This window comes from Notolabrus celidotus, chromosome 17, assembly GCF_009762535.1.
Source record: "Notolabrus celidotus isolate fNotCel1 chromosome 17, fNotCel1.pri, whole genome shotgun sequence".
In the NCBI taxonomy this organism is placed as follows: Eukaryota; Metazoa; Chordata; class Actinopteri; order Labriformes; family Labridae; genus Notolabrus; species Notolabrus celidotus.
The window spans coordinates 18,079,137-18,093,735 of record NC_048288.1 but is presented as its reverse complement, the minus strand read 5'-3'; the positions used below and the strand labels follow the sequence as shown (position 1 = coordinate 18,093,735).

The following is a 14,599-nucleotide window of genomic DNA, read 5'->3' as shown; positions in this document are numbered from 1 at the left end:
GAACTGTATAATGACATCATCTCAAAAGAAAGGTAAAAACCCGATGTGTGTGTGCAGACATTTGACACGTCCCAGAGTTATCCACTTCCAGCAGTTAACTCAGAAAATCTTGATACATTTAGCTCTTTAATGCACGACAACCTTTCCTTTCCTGCCTCAGCCATCATTCAAAAGAGCTGCTGAAATATTAGAAATAATCACTTAAAGGATGGACTCCTTCCACTTCCATCCATCACTGTATTTTACTGCTTTTGATTCTGTCAGCGCTCTGTACTCTGGTTAATCTTCACAGGTTGTCTGAGGTCTCTGATTTATCTGTTAGACTCGTCTCTGACCCTGCGCAGGATATATTTAGTGAATATTTCATCGAGCAGATAATAGAACCAGACTGTAGTTAAGACATTCATTTATGCATGTTGTGGCCTACAGATATGATAAATATTTTAGTGCATCACTACAGTATATCCCAGCATCAGATCAGATCTCGGATTCAATTTCAGGAGCAGCTGTTGTGAATTCACATATCAGCAGAAGCACTTTAAATAATTAAGAACAGCACTGCTTATTCAAGCACCTTGTGTTTACTACATGCTAATTGTTTATTCATTTTTGTCATCCGCAGGGGCTTCCTGGACCCCCCGGTGAGAAGGGAGAGAACGGTGATGTTGGCCCCATGGTAAGAGACGTGCCTGCCTCCTGTAAACACTCTGACATTATCTTAATCCACTGTAACAACTCTGTTTCTCCTCTTCAGGGCCCTCCTGGTCCCCCTGGCCCCAGAGGTCCTCAGGGTCCTAGTGGAGCTGATGTACGTATGGATTATTGATAACAGCATTATTATGCAACCTGCAAAGAATTCTGAAGCACTTTTTTTCATGTTTGTTAAAATTCTGAACATTAAGGTCCAGAAATGAATCAGAAAACTGAAATTACATAAGGTTATCTTTATGTGTACCTTTAGGTAGATTTGTTTTACATTGAGTGCGTCTGTCTCCTTTTAAACCTCAAAGACCTTGACAGCCACCAGCGGCTACTTGTTCTGAAATGTTTGATAACTTTTGAACCACTTAGCCTATCAACAAGCTTTAAAAACTCAGTTTGCTTTCCATTGATACCACTTTTGTCTCATTCAGCATATTCAAACTAAATTCAGGAGAGTCTGGCGTCCCCAAAAATGATCTAGGTCTTTAAGGGTTAACATGAAAGACAAAGTGACAACATGCTCAAGACTGGAAGAATAACCATCAGTAAGAATAAGATGAAAGTATATCATCTGTCAGTCAAAATAAGGTAAATAAAAAGCTTTATAATAGCAGCTTTATGTCACCTTTCTGCCTGGAAGTCACAAAGCAACCCCTCGCTAAGTGATAAATATTTCTTCTAATGTGTTTTACCAGTAAAAGCCTCTTTTAGATAAAAAAATAAAAAAATCTTATGTTAGCGTGACCCGACCGAGACAGCCATCAGCAACTTTTAACAAAGTCACAGACACACAAAGCCTAACAGTTACAAACACAGGTCAACATATCCTGGGTCACTCTGTGAAAAACCATCAGTCAAAGCATCTACAACCTGATGCATCTTCCTCCAACACCTTCAGTCTACTTTAGAAATATCTAAAGAGACCACATCCCCAAATCAGCACACCTAAAACTCCTGTCCCCTGTTTTAACATACAGTTTGGGCATGGAAAGCAAAGATAAGTCTTGTGAATGGGTCACAGAGTTGAGGGTGTAGCTTCTACCATTTTTCAGATGATTAAAATTACGTAAATGAGAGGAGAAGCAGGTTCAAATGAATGAGGACACGTCAGTGATTTAGTCTAAAGGTGGACAATGTGCCTGCCAGCTCGAGCATACAGGGAGCAGTGATGAGTTAGGGCCTTAGATTTGCAATGAACTTTAATGCTGTATGGGGAAGTGAAGCCATTGGGAAGACATATGCATACAGCATACATATAACTTCAATGGGACATCAAAGTATCAGCAGCAAGTCTTATTTTTTCATGAAATAAAAGCCCTGCCCTAACTTTGTTATTTGCTGAAAATATAGCTTATTTGTGAGAAGATGCAGACTCAATCACATCACCCTGAGACAATATAATAGATAGCAGTTTCAGTTTGTGTTTAGGTTTTGTAAGCATCAGTAGGCATAACTGAGAAAATAATGACTCATCACCTCCTTAATTTTCTGCTACAGGGTCCTCAAGGTCCTCCAGGTGGTGTCGGCCCCGTGGGCTCTGTGGGTGAGAAGGTAAGAGTCACGACACAGCACTTAAGTTCGATTTTAATACTGCCAGTCCAGCTCTGCCCCCTCAGTCTGATCATTGCATGTGAGCAGGCTTCTATCTGGGTTGAGCTGTAACACTGTTACTGTAAGTTCTACACTTCCAACAAGTTCCCCTCATTTTACAGCACTTTGGAAGTTGTCTACTCTGTAAATACTCAATGCTGCACCACAACTGACTCTGCATTATAAAAGATGAATACTTAAAGAGGGCACTAAGAATACAGTGACTTAAACTACCCTTCATGCACTTCAGTCATAGACTTACATGAAATGTCCTCTTTAATTTGTATCATTGAAATAATACGCATGTAAACAGTTTTTTATAGGGGCAGGTGACTCTATCGGAAGACCTCAAAGTGTGGAGGTTGATGTGTGCAGACTCTGACATTTTATCTATTCACAGGGTGAACAAGGTGAGGCTGGAAACCCAGGACCATCTGGAGAGTCTGGAATTGGGGTAAGAGAGCCATGTTTGTCAAGCTTGTTGTGAATTTCAGTGTTTTTTTATGCGTCGCGTGATATGTTTGTATGTGTTTCCATGTTTCTGTTTTACTCACACATCATATATAAGTTACTGTTTCTCCAGATATGATACAATATACAGTATTTGAGGTTTTTGTATTTTGGGGTCTTTGTTTTCAGTACATTGTGAGTCATTGCTTCTTATATTAAGGCTGCTCATTCATGGCTCCTCTGCTGTGCTCCTTGTGTCTAAATAATCTGCCAAACTGAGCTTCTGAAGAATCTTTAGACTTAAGCAGTGAGGGCTCCACCTGGTGCTTCTCTCCTAAAGAACAATGATTACAGCTGTCATGGAGCATAACACCAGCAGACACTTTGCTGAGCTCAGCTTTTAATTTGAATTACCCCCTTTGATAGCTACAGCAAGCTTTTCATTAAGGGTAGTTCTTGAAGTCCTGCACAGCAATATGTATTTGGATTGTTGTCATATCATAGCATTTCTTCCACGCAGTGTTTTGCATGTTAATTGACCATATCCATAAGCTGGGCTGTGTTGTCGCCAAACAGAGATTTATGACACTTTGATTAGCTTTAACTTTTAGCGAACATCACTGACGGCTCTATTAGCTGCCGCCTCATTTATCATTATTGAGGTTCAGCAGCAGATTGAAGAGATGGCCTCTCTCCAGTGGGAGGGGCAGAGCAGCGTGATTACAGGCATTCATAATGTCCCCTGTTAGCTCCACATCACTCTGCTGCAGTCAGTGACATTTACAAAGTCAGTGTGCGGCTGAAGTCCCATCATAAGAACAGCCAAACTAATCTAATACCATGTTTTTCCCAATAAGTACAACTACGTGATAACCCATACTTAATACTAAGTGATAAAAAGACATGATCAAAGGATAACGCCCAATGAAGAGTCGGTTATTACTGAAAGACGTGGAAACAACACCTAGCGCGATGATAATGTGCTTACACTGATTGCTAAATACAATAAAAAACAATGGAAAAGTGCTGAGAAGGTTTTAACATGGTCTGACTAATACCTGAAACAACAGACATCATGTGAAGTATTCAGCACAGTTGTTATTGGGGGATTTTATATATTTCTCATTCAGCTTAAGGCTAATTCTAATCCTCATCTGTGGTTGTTTTTGTTCATTTTTCAGCAGTTCTAATTAGTGCAGCATTTGTTCATGCAGATAAAGTATAGCACTGGGTCGCACCAGATATGAATGAGTTCAAACATGGACTACTTTCAATATAATTCCTACACTCTGTATACATTTGATGTGTCTGATCAGGTTGTGCCCGCCGCCTGGCGTCACTTTTCGTGTTGAGAATTAATGACCGTTGTTATGAGGGTTTCAGCCAATCAGAATCAAGTATTTAACACAGCCAGATGATAATCAGAACAGATAAGATGCTCAAGGTGCTTTCTTCAGAGAGAGAGAGAGAGAGTGCACTGGGTATGGATCTAGAGAAATAAATATACACAGAGACGTAAGTTTAGTTCAGCTTGTTGTACTAAACAGTACTTAATTCTAAAGACATCATGTGGAATATTCAGCATAGTTATTTCTTCATTTTCATGTCGCTCAAGGCAAATTTTCATCCTCATCCATTATGTATTTCTAAATTGAATCAAACAGACATAAAACATAAACAGTGTTTAGCAACCCATGCTAAAAAATGCAATTAATTACAACAGCACTAGTTGTGTTCAGTCAGTGTGTGCGTTAAGGTCAGAGCACTTTCAGGGACAAATGTTACACAGGTATTAAGGATATGCAGCTCCTCTCTTTGTCCTCTGTTAAGGACAAACAGGACCATCTCTTGTTAAAATAATCAGCACATTTCTCCACCAAATCACAATTCAATAAATCACATTGTTAAGAAAAAGTGCTTCATTACACAAAACAGGATGACTGCTTATGAACACTATCTAGAAGTTTCTTCTTACTTGCAAAGACAGATTGAGATAGAGATTAAAGGTAGATATTAAAACAATATCTAACATTTATTCGCATGAAGTTTGCAGGAAACGTGCTTTTAATGTAACTAATTTTTAAAATGTCACACATTCACATTTTTATTAAGTGTTATTTGTTTTTGCATTAAGACTTTAGAGGCATGGAAAATGTATATAAACAACAACAGCTGTACTCCCGTTTTAAGCACCAGCAAAGTTAAACATAATAGGACTATTTGACTTCAATCAGGAGAGACACAATTTGAAGATTAAATGTTATTTATTACAACTTTATGAAACTTGACAGAAATCTTTGGTGTAAGGACTCTATAATTTTGGGGGATAATTTTGTGAGCGTAGGATGTGTGAATTTGGCAGCAGAAGAAATCCCCCTAGAGTCCAGAAACTGGTGGTGGTGGTTGATGAATTCTAGGAATTGAAGACTTGCAGAGACCAGGTGGAGATGGGGAGGTGGAGGGGTGTGCACCATCAATGCAAGAAGGAACTAGCTGGAGAGAGAGACACATTTAAAAAGACAGCAGAAAATTGATAGGCTGACGATAAGGGCGTGCCACTGAGCTATTGGATGACAGCCGCCGCTGATTAACCAATGACAGCTCCGGAGCATGCAGCTGGAAGCGGGTGAGCTATTGAACGAGGGAGAGGAGAGTTAAGCAACTGCTGTGATTGCTTTTATAGTCGTCCTGTATGAACTTTCACTAGAGCTACATGTAACTTGCCTTTTAGTAAGTTGTTTTTCTGGCTTTTATGCCTTAATCCAGAGAGGACAGGACAGTGGACAGAGCAGGAAACTGGGAGAGAGAGTGAGGACTGATATGCAGGATAGGAGCCGCAGATTGGAATCAAACCTGGGCCACCCGCTTGAGGACTATAGCCTGTGTACAAGTACATGGGGTGCGCAACTTAACCACTAGTCCAAACCGGTGCCCAGTGGTTGCTTTAATGCTTAAAATGCTGCTGTTGTGTGTTGAATGTGATTTACGTTGGGACCCCCTGTAAACAGGAAGGTGCATCTAGAGGGATTTATCCTGACAACACATAGAGATACAAATAGCCTCACAACAACTAGAAACAAGAGCAGGTGCAGAATAAACATTTTAAGCGACAAGAGAGACAAGAAAGAAAATAATCAAGACAAATGAAATACACAGGTCCTCCTCAGTAATTTTTTAAATTCAAAAAACTAAAAAGTATGCATACATAAACTAATTCTGTAATGACAAGAGTAGTGTCTCCATGGTTCTTTGTAATCCCACTCTTCACCAGAGATAATTTATTTCCATGTTGTATTATCTTGCACTTATTTGCTTTAGTTTGTGATTATTTATTCCAAAAGAAAATCACTTTGAAATGTGTTTTTACAAAAGTTAGATTCAGATTAGTTCTAGTTTGTACTCTAAATAAAAAATATTTTAACTAGCAGAATAAATGTATTTATCATTCTGTGCAGACAACCCAACATAGTGTGTAAAGGTGTGCCTTAAAGTCTATGGCTTTGACCAGTTTTGTAAATCGGTCCACAAATGACCAAAGTGGGTAAAGGTTTTTTCCCTTTTCATATTGCCCCTGTAACGTCTGGCCTTCAGTATGAATGTCTCACAGGCATGGTGGGATTAAGTCATCCTATCGCTGGTGACACATCGTAGGTAGTAACAGAGGCATTACAGGGGCAAGAGGGGGTATAACTGTGAGCCGGCAGAGCAGGCAGAGGGGGAAAACACTATTTGTGTGTGTCCTTGCATGACTGACTGTTTGTATTTGAAGCTCCTGTTGTGTGTCATTTACGTGCCTCATCAACATCCTAAAATCACACACTGGGACATCAACGGTACACAGTTGTGGGATCAATATTGAGGTACAAAGGCGTGATGATAGAGGCGCTTTGTTGCAGACTCTCGGTATTAAGGGAGCTGCTGAAATGTGCCGCTCATTGTGAATCTTTGCCGTGGAAAATGTTAAAACAGGGCTGTTTTCCAGCGTACTGCACTCCAACTCCTCTGACACCAACCTGGTGGCAGCGGTTACACACATCGGAGTAGCTGTTAGAAATAGAAATAGCTATTGTAGTCGCTGATGGTCTTGTTTGCTTTTGTGTCTCATAAAGAGGCATCAGTATTGATTTCGGTCTGTTTCGTAACGGTGTCCTCGAAGGAGCCTTAACCAAAAGTTGTCGTCCTTTGAGTCACACTCTGAGCTCTGCATTAGATCGTCTTTCTCTCCTCTCTTCTTCTCTCTCTTCAGCCTCTGACCACACATTAGTTTGATCTGTAGAAAAAATATCTGCCCCCTGTGGTACTGATGTAATGATGCCTCTTTCCCTGACACCTCCTCTGCCTCTATAGGGACCTAAAGGAGAGAGAGGAGAGAAAGGAGAGGCAGGCCCCCCTGGATCTGCTGGACCCGCAGGAGCCAGAGGACCACCTGGAGATGACGGTCCAAAGGGCAACCCTGTAAGTCCGAAAAATAGTCTAAAAGAAATTGTGCACTGAGATTTTTCCAGTTTAAATGTGCTGCTTCAAAGGAAATACCCCCCCTCTCCTCCCTTAGCCTTGAGGCAGCAGTTTTATCCTCGAACATACTCAAGAGCTAAAAAGCCTTTTTATTGAGGGAGATTATATTTTATGCCTGCATGGTAATGGACCGCAGTGAGGCCTTTTCTTGTGGATTTGCGACATCATCATTAAGTCCATCAGACGGCTGTGAGCAGGTTCAGCAGTACTAAATCACTGTCTGAATTACAGAGCATGTCCTGAGTACCTGTATCCTGGGAAATTATGTCTCAGCAGCAGCAGCAGCAGCAGAGCCTCAGGTTTCATGCATCTCATTGTTCTCCTCACAGGGTCCTGTTGGATTCCCCGGAGACCCTGGCCCTCCTGGAGAGGCTGGAGTTGCTGTAAGTATAATGTCTGTAAGCAAAATGCCAGAATAAAGAAACCACATACAGGTATTCTGCGACCAGGAGACATAAACATTTTTAATATTTCAAACAAGATGCACTTTCTTTGTCACTTCAGGAATGTACACTCAGCATAAATGGAGAGAAATGCTGTTCTGCTCAGATTGGGCACACTGAAAGCATATACACAGTTTAAAGGAAAGAGCCTATGCACAAGAAGAACTAAATAAGTTATTATAAATGTAACATTTTTAGTCTTTTTTACTTTATTCTCAAATTTCTAAAAATATTAGACCTCAAGACTTCATGCTTATCAGTTCTCTAGATTTAGTAGTTGTCAGTAAAATCCAATATGTGTTCTGTTTCTCTGCAGTTTGGACTGTAACGGTTAAAAATGGGAAGTCCCTAACAAAGGACACAAGTGAAAAATGTGTTCTGATAGTCTTAACAATGACATGAACTTCTACAACCTTTATATCATAAAGTTTAGACCCAAAGAATTAAAAACACCCTTCTATTGAGGAAAGGATACCTTTATGTCTTTGTTTGTACACTACATCTTTATAAATGTGATAACTTACTTACTTGCTCCCTCATTTAATTTAAAAGTGTTGCCCCAGCAGCAGTCTTTGTCGAACATAAACAGTTTTATTATACAGGGATAATATCCAAGTAGCAGTGTACAGGAAACATGCAACTAGAATATTATAAAGAGCACACAGTCTTTAAAGCTTTCTCGAGGTCATTGTAGAGAATACTTTCACATATTATTCTTTCGCCTTCAGGGAAACACAAGAATCACATTTTCTCTTACTGCTAAACTTGTATTTATCAGGGTTGTTGTGATAAAGGAAATTGCCTTGTCTTTGCAGTGTTTCTAGAAACCAACAATTATGTATCCTTAAAAAGACGGACAAATCTGCTGCAGTCATTTTAAAAAGGACTCAGATTACATGCATTGTGTTTCAAATAAAGGCCTGGGTGGCTTTTTCACCACAGAGGAGAAACTTGAAGTTTGGCTCTTAGTAAGTTAGTACATTTTGTTTTTTTTGTCGTTCTTTGTGCATACAAGAAAATATTGAGGATGTTTTTTTTCAACCAGTGAGTTGGCAAAGAAATGAATGGGCGCAATAAACAGGAAACAGAAAGAAAGCTTTCATGGTTACAGGGGTTGATTATTTTAAAGAGGAGTACATAGGTCAAGTATCTTCAAGTTTATGATCAGTCAATCCACAAACATTTCCCCCTTCGTCATTAATCATCCGTTCCTTCCATCTACTGCTTAAAACGTGTCCTCTCAGTCTAAGTTGACAGGTTATTATCAGTGTTAATTTTGTAACGAAATTATGACAATAAATGTTCGTCAACGACTAATTTTTTCATCACGAAAACAAGACTATGACGAGCTAAAGTGCATCACTGATAATAAAAACTCTGACGAAAATATGTTTAGATTTTGTTGACTAGAAGATGAAGAGACGAAAACATTAGTGGCGGACTGTCAGACATTAAGAATCCATGTTTCCCCCGCTGTGCGTCTAATCTTTAGAAATAAAAGTGATTAATTCCTGTGACAGGCTGAGTTATTATCTGAGGGGCTCAGTGTTAGCTTGGTCTCTACCTGCAGCAGGTGTACTTTATGAACCAGCTCTCCTTACCTCCATGCATCTGTCTCATCTTCATTGAGGATTTTTACCCCACGGTGTGCATTAGTGACAAAAACACAACCGGGGGACGTCTGTTTAATATTTGCCGTTTATGCTTAAGAGAATCAAAATACAGTCACAGTGGTCACATCAAGAATGTTTTCTTTTGACATTTTAGCTAGGACAGGCTGAATTACTTAACTTAAGATAATACACAAGCAAAAGTGTTAAATGAGTGTTGACGATTTTAACACTTGGTATAACCCTGATACTGATATCTGATCGACTACATTAATTATTTAAAGAGTGAAAATGTTTCAACAAAAATCAAAGACTAAAATGTTTTGAGTTTTCGTCGACTAAAACTAGACTAAAACTATAAAGGGCTGAAAAGACTAAAATGTGACTAAAACTAACAGGCATTTTTGTCTAAAGACAAAGACTAAATCTAAAATAGCTGCAAAAATTAACACTGGTCATTATTTACATAATACATATCTCTCTTCTGTCCCAATCATCTGAATCAGCTAGACTTGAACAATGTGATATGTTGTTTGGGAAGCAGATTTGATCTAACCAGTGCTTCTCTCTCCTTTTTAGGGCACTGATGGAGAATCAGGAGAGAAGGGAGAGGATGGAGAGTCTGGTCAGCCGGTGAGTTCTACAAAGTTCAGACCCAACACGTGACTGCACCACTCCACGTTGCATAATGTAAACTTTTCACTGCACAGGAACATAATCTCATCTTGTTACCCTCAGCTCTGTTGTCACTGAACAAGTGAGAGTAAAAAATCTCTTGTTTGTTTTAAATCATAACAGTCCTACACTTAATCCCCGGCAGTAAAAGCTGTAATTAAACCTTGCCAGTAAATAATTCACACTGCAGAGTTTGAATTCATGCTATTTACTCTGTACTCTGAGGTGTAGGCTAACTGGACTTATCTGTTTTGCAGATTCATTAAGTATGATTAAAAATAAAAGCTGTACTCTAATGTGCTGGCTCTGTGTAAAGCACAACAAATCAGTGCTCTTATTAATATTTATGGATGTAAATGAGCCGCTATAAAAACACACAGAGTGTTTTATTTACTGCAGGAGTGATACAAATGTGACTTTTTTGTTAATGAGCTGTAATTGCAGGCTGAAATGATGAAGCAGAAAATAATGTCTCATGTGTTTATTTAATATGACAAACTTGTATGAATGTCCAGTAGTCTTAGACATTCATTCTTCTGTTATTTGTGCTGTACTGCAAAATATTTACACATACAAACAATAACAGAATAATAACACTGTTTTTTGCAATTCACTGCAAGTCATCTGGATGAAAGTGTATCAGAGTGCATGTCTTCAGGCCGTGTAGTGAACTCTTCTGGACCGTCCTGCGGTTGAATATTCCCAAAATGTCAATAAACATCTTGTATTATCACCCTCTTGGCAGAAATAATGACATATTCAGTGAACCAAACTGCACACTCATCAAAACTCAACCCAGCAGTGACTCATTAGAAACAACAACTTGTTTTATCGTCTTTTAAAAGTGTCCACTCTTGTTTCCTTGCTTGTTTTCAGGGACCTCCAGGACCTTCAGGAGAAGCCGGACCACCAGGACCACCTGGCAAGCGAGTAAGTGTGCAGCCTTTAAAGCTCAAATCACTACTTTTATGTGAGTGTGTGCATGTGTCACTGGTGTCTTGTTGTCTCTGTCATTTGCTGTTTTCATCAGTGTTGTTTTGATATGAAAGGTGACGCAGACTGAAATGTTCTGTCAGTTTTGAAAGCATCTCTCAACAAGCCAAAGCTAGAAGTTTGAGCCCTGTTTTATGATAGATGAAGGTATTTTGTGCAGCTGTTGGCATTGTAGCCGTCTCCCGCTTCACTTCTCAATAGCTCAATCTTGGCAGCAAGGCAGCAGAGATTCATTTTCATTAAAAGTTGAGTGGGGAAAACAAAGTGGGAGATTTAAGGGGGTCAAGGCGTTGCGCCGTCTGTGAAGAAATCCGCCTCAAAGCCGTTGAGAAATGAGCGGCAAGATGTGAGAAAATCATGACTCCTTTTTCTTTCTCTTAGCAAGGAATTGAAAAGGCTTACCAAAGAATAGCTGGAAAAAAAGGAGCTCATTTACACCATCTCTGCAGAGAGGAGAGAGAGAAGAAGAGAGAGGGAGAGAGAGAAAGAAAGTCTGACTCTTTATTGATCCTCGTCTGCTTGATTGACAGCCAAATCAAAACAAAGGCATAACATGGACGTGGTCGAGCTGTTAAGAGGTTATGAAAGGAGAGAGGAGAGGAGTTTACCACCAAATGACCACAGAATGAAATTGTAAAACATGCATTAATTTAACCCTTAAAAGTCTGCAGCTGAAATGCTCCACTAGTGCACATGTTAGGCAAGGCAAGGCAAGGCAAGGCAAGGCAAGGCAAGGCAGGGCAGGGCAAGGCAGGGCAAGGCAGGGCAAGGCAGGGCAAGGCAGGGCAAGGCAGGGCAAGGCAGGGCAAGGCAGGGCAAGGCAGGGCAAGGCAGGGCAAGGCAGCTTTATTTGTATAGCGCATTTCAAACACCAGGGCAACTCAATGTGCTTTACATGAAAACATTAAAAGCATTTGAAACATTCATCAGGCATAAAAGAACACAATTACAATGACACATATAATAAAACAGAAAAGAAAAGGATAATTAGAATACATGTTAAAAATTAAATTAAAATTTGCTTTTAAAGCAAGTTAAAATGAGCTAAGATAGGAAGGCAGTGGCAAATAAAAAAGTCTTAATCTTTGATTTAAAAGAGGTGAGACTTTGACGTTAGTGTTTTTGTTAGGATTAAATGTCCTAATTTAAATGATTCTTATGCTACAAATCATTCAAACCTAGCTGAAAGTTCATGTAAATCAATGAACTGTAATAATCGACCAGCATATTTAAAATAAGTACCAGTGCCTCTCAAACAATTGGAATACCATGAAAAAGTTCAATATTATCATCGGCTTTTTAAGAGGGTGAACATTTTTACATTCTGACTCATTGGACACAAACTAAAATATTTCAAATATTCTTCCATTTCAATTTAGAAAATTATGGCTCAGCACAAAAAATAAATAAACAGATCTTAAAATAGTAGAATATTTTATTTTGAGTTACTTTGCTATTTTTAAGTAATCACTAAATAGTTAACCTTTTAACAACGTTCTATTGTCTGAGATGCAATCGTGATATAAACTGTATAAAATAAATAGCTGGCATGTAGTTCTTCAATCATATTTAGTAAAATAATCACACAAAGGAAACTGTTGAAAACGTTGCAAAGAGTGTAGAAATAGACTGCAAATGAGTTGTATCTCTCCACTTCACAACTCATTTGCACTCTGCCTTTTTTCAATTTTAAAAACAGCGTGCCAAGCTCTTAGGATTGTTTTTTTATACATATATTTGAATAGTGTATTTAACCCCATTTCAACATAGTGCATGGTCTGATAAAAAAAAATTCAAAGAGAAGGAAGGTGAACAAAAGCCAGTTCTTGTTCTCTTCTGGCATAACTCCCAAACACACAGGGAATTCTCTGTTTTTCTATTTGGACAAACATATGTAGAGCATCCTCTTCACATCCTCATGAGCAACGACAAAGTATGAAGCATGTGTTTGGCACATAAGAATAAAGAGATGTGGTTATGTTTTGGCAGCTCATCTCTGAAAGAAGTACAGGGCCATCAGTTTTATTGGTATTGCATAATGTCAAATAATTCATATTCTAAAATCTGTACAACATGAATAGTTCAGTATGTTTTGCTAAAAATGTTCTGGATATTGTTTTTATGTTGGATAAATCTAAACAGAACAATGCAAACCATGCTCCCCGGAAGGATAACGATGCATTTCACTCCATACAAATAACTCCACAGACAAAGAAAAATCAAGAAATGCATAATATGTTACACCAGGAGAGATAGAAGATTTAGCCTCCTGCTACAGAAAAAAACATCCTCTTTATATCCTAATATATTAAATATACATTTCAATAGGATTATGCAAATAACAAACTCCTGCTGCAGCCTTAGAGTCAGTTATCAGAGGGTTAATGAGTCGATGTGATACGATCATCACTGTCAGACTCGAGGAACTTCTCAAGGTCAAAAAACAGAGACAATGTGAAACACAAAGACTCCTCCACATTAAAGTGAATATTTATATGAAGTCCATCTTCACTAAAGAGATCCTCTTTATGCACAGAACGAGCTCTGACGTCTGAAATATCAAATCCAGAAAGCTGCTTTTTGAATGCACACATCCAAAATGGAAAATTTACATATTTCCAATATGATGTGAGCTCCAAGTGCACATGAAAATGAGCAGCTATTCTCCTGAATTTGAAAGAAAAGTCACAATCTGGAGTGAGAGAATGCATTTCAAAGAGACTCCTAGGCTCGGTCCAATGGGAGGAAAAAAACATGTCATGCATTTTTAAACCAGGGTTGATTGCTTTTCTAATGTGCCTGATGAAATTTACATTCTGAGCATTTAGCCTGGTATCAGCACATGCTGCACCTAAATGGCCTGGGGATTATAGCTAGGAGAGCTATTTGATCACACACTGGGCTTTAATCACTGAGGGGGAAAAAAAACTTGGACCTGAGATGATCCCTGACAGGTCACGCTGATGAATACAGAATACCACAGTGAGACTTATCAAGATCTGTTGTCTTTTTTTTGTGTTTTCTCAGCATTTTTCCTGCAGAAAATTGCAAAAATCCATACATTTCTTCAGAGCATGACTGTAGCTACTACGAAGAGCCAAAAGCCGCTGAGAGGCTGACGTTGGGCCTAGTTAGTGTCGGACGCACTTAAAGCAAAAATCACTAATGCACAAATAAGTTTAACCTTTTATTAACGAAAAAGGATAATCAACTCATGATGAAGTGCACAAACGAAAATAGCAAAAATGAGCGACAAATAACGATCAACAAAAAGTATGGAGACCCAGCTCACCCCCTCTCTCTACCTGCAAACAAAGGAAAACAGGTGGCCTAAATGAACTCAATATCCCCGCCCCTAACACATGACCCATAAATAACCTAATTAACTGACTCCACAATAAACCATACCATAAACAAACAACGAAAATAATACCACAAAAAATATACAAACAATAAACTACCCTAAACCTCAAAATTAAGATACAATAAACACTTAAATCCTTCATGGCTCCAACAATGACCCTACAAGAAAGTATAACAGTAAATGTAGTTTTGCTTCTGTCTCAAGACTGAAAATAGATTCAAATGTGTTTCTTAAAAAAGACAATAGAAGCATTTTAC

General features: G+C 38.8%; 1 protein-coding gene across 7 annotated transcripts in view; it reads left to right on the top strand.

The window, feature by feature from the left end:
* The window catches only part of col11a1a (collagen, type XI, alpha 1a), a 149,113-nt gene that overhangs the window by 109,903 nt on the left and 24,611 nt on the right, over window positions 1-14,599 (top strand). For all 7 annotated transcript variants that reach the window (XM_034706183.1, XM_034706184.1, XM_034706188.1 and 4 more), the window contains 8 exons: window positions 623-676; window positions 755-808; window positions 2,200-2,253; window positions 2,693-2,746; window positions 7,090-7,197; window positions 7,587-7,640; window positions 9,890-9,943; window positions 10,862-10,915. In XM_034706183.1, the coding sequence (XP_034562074.1) occupies window positions 623-676; window positions 755-808; window positions 2,200-2,253; window positions 2,693-2,746; window positions 7,090-7,197; window positions 7,587-7,640; window positions 9,890-9,943; window positions 10,862-10,915 (486 nt within the window). The remainder of the gene's footprint in view (window positions 1-622; window positions 677-754; window positions 809-2,199; window positions 2,254-2,692; window positions 2,747-7,089; window positions 7,198-7,586; window positions 7,641-9,889; window positions 9,944-10,861; window positions 10,916-14,599) is intronic.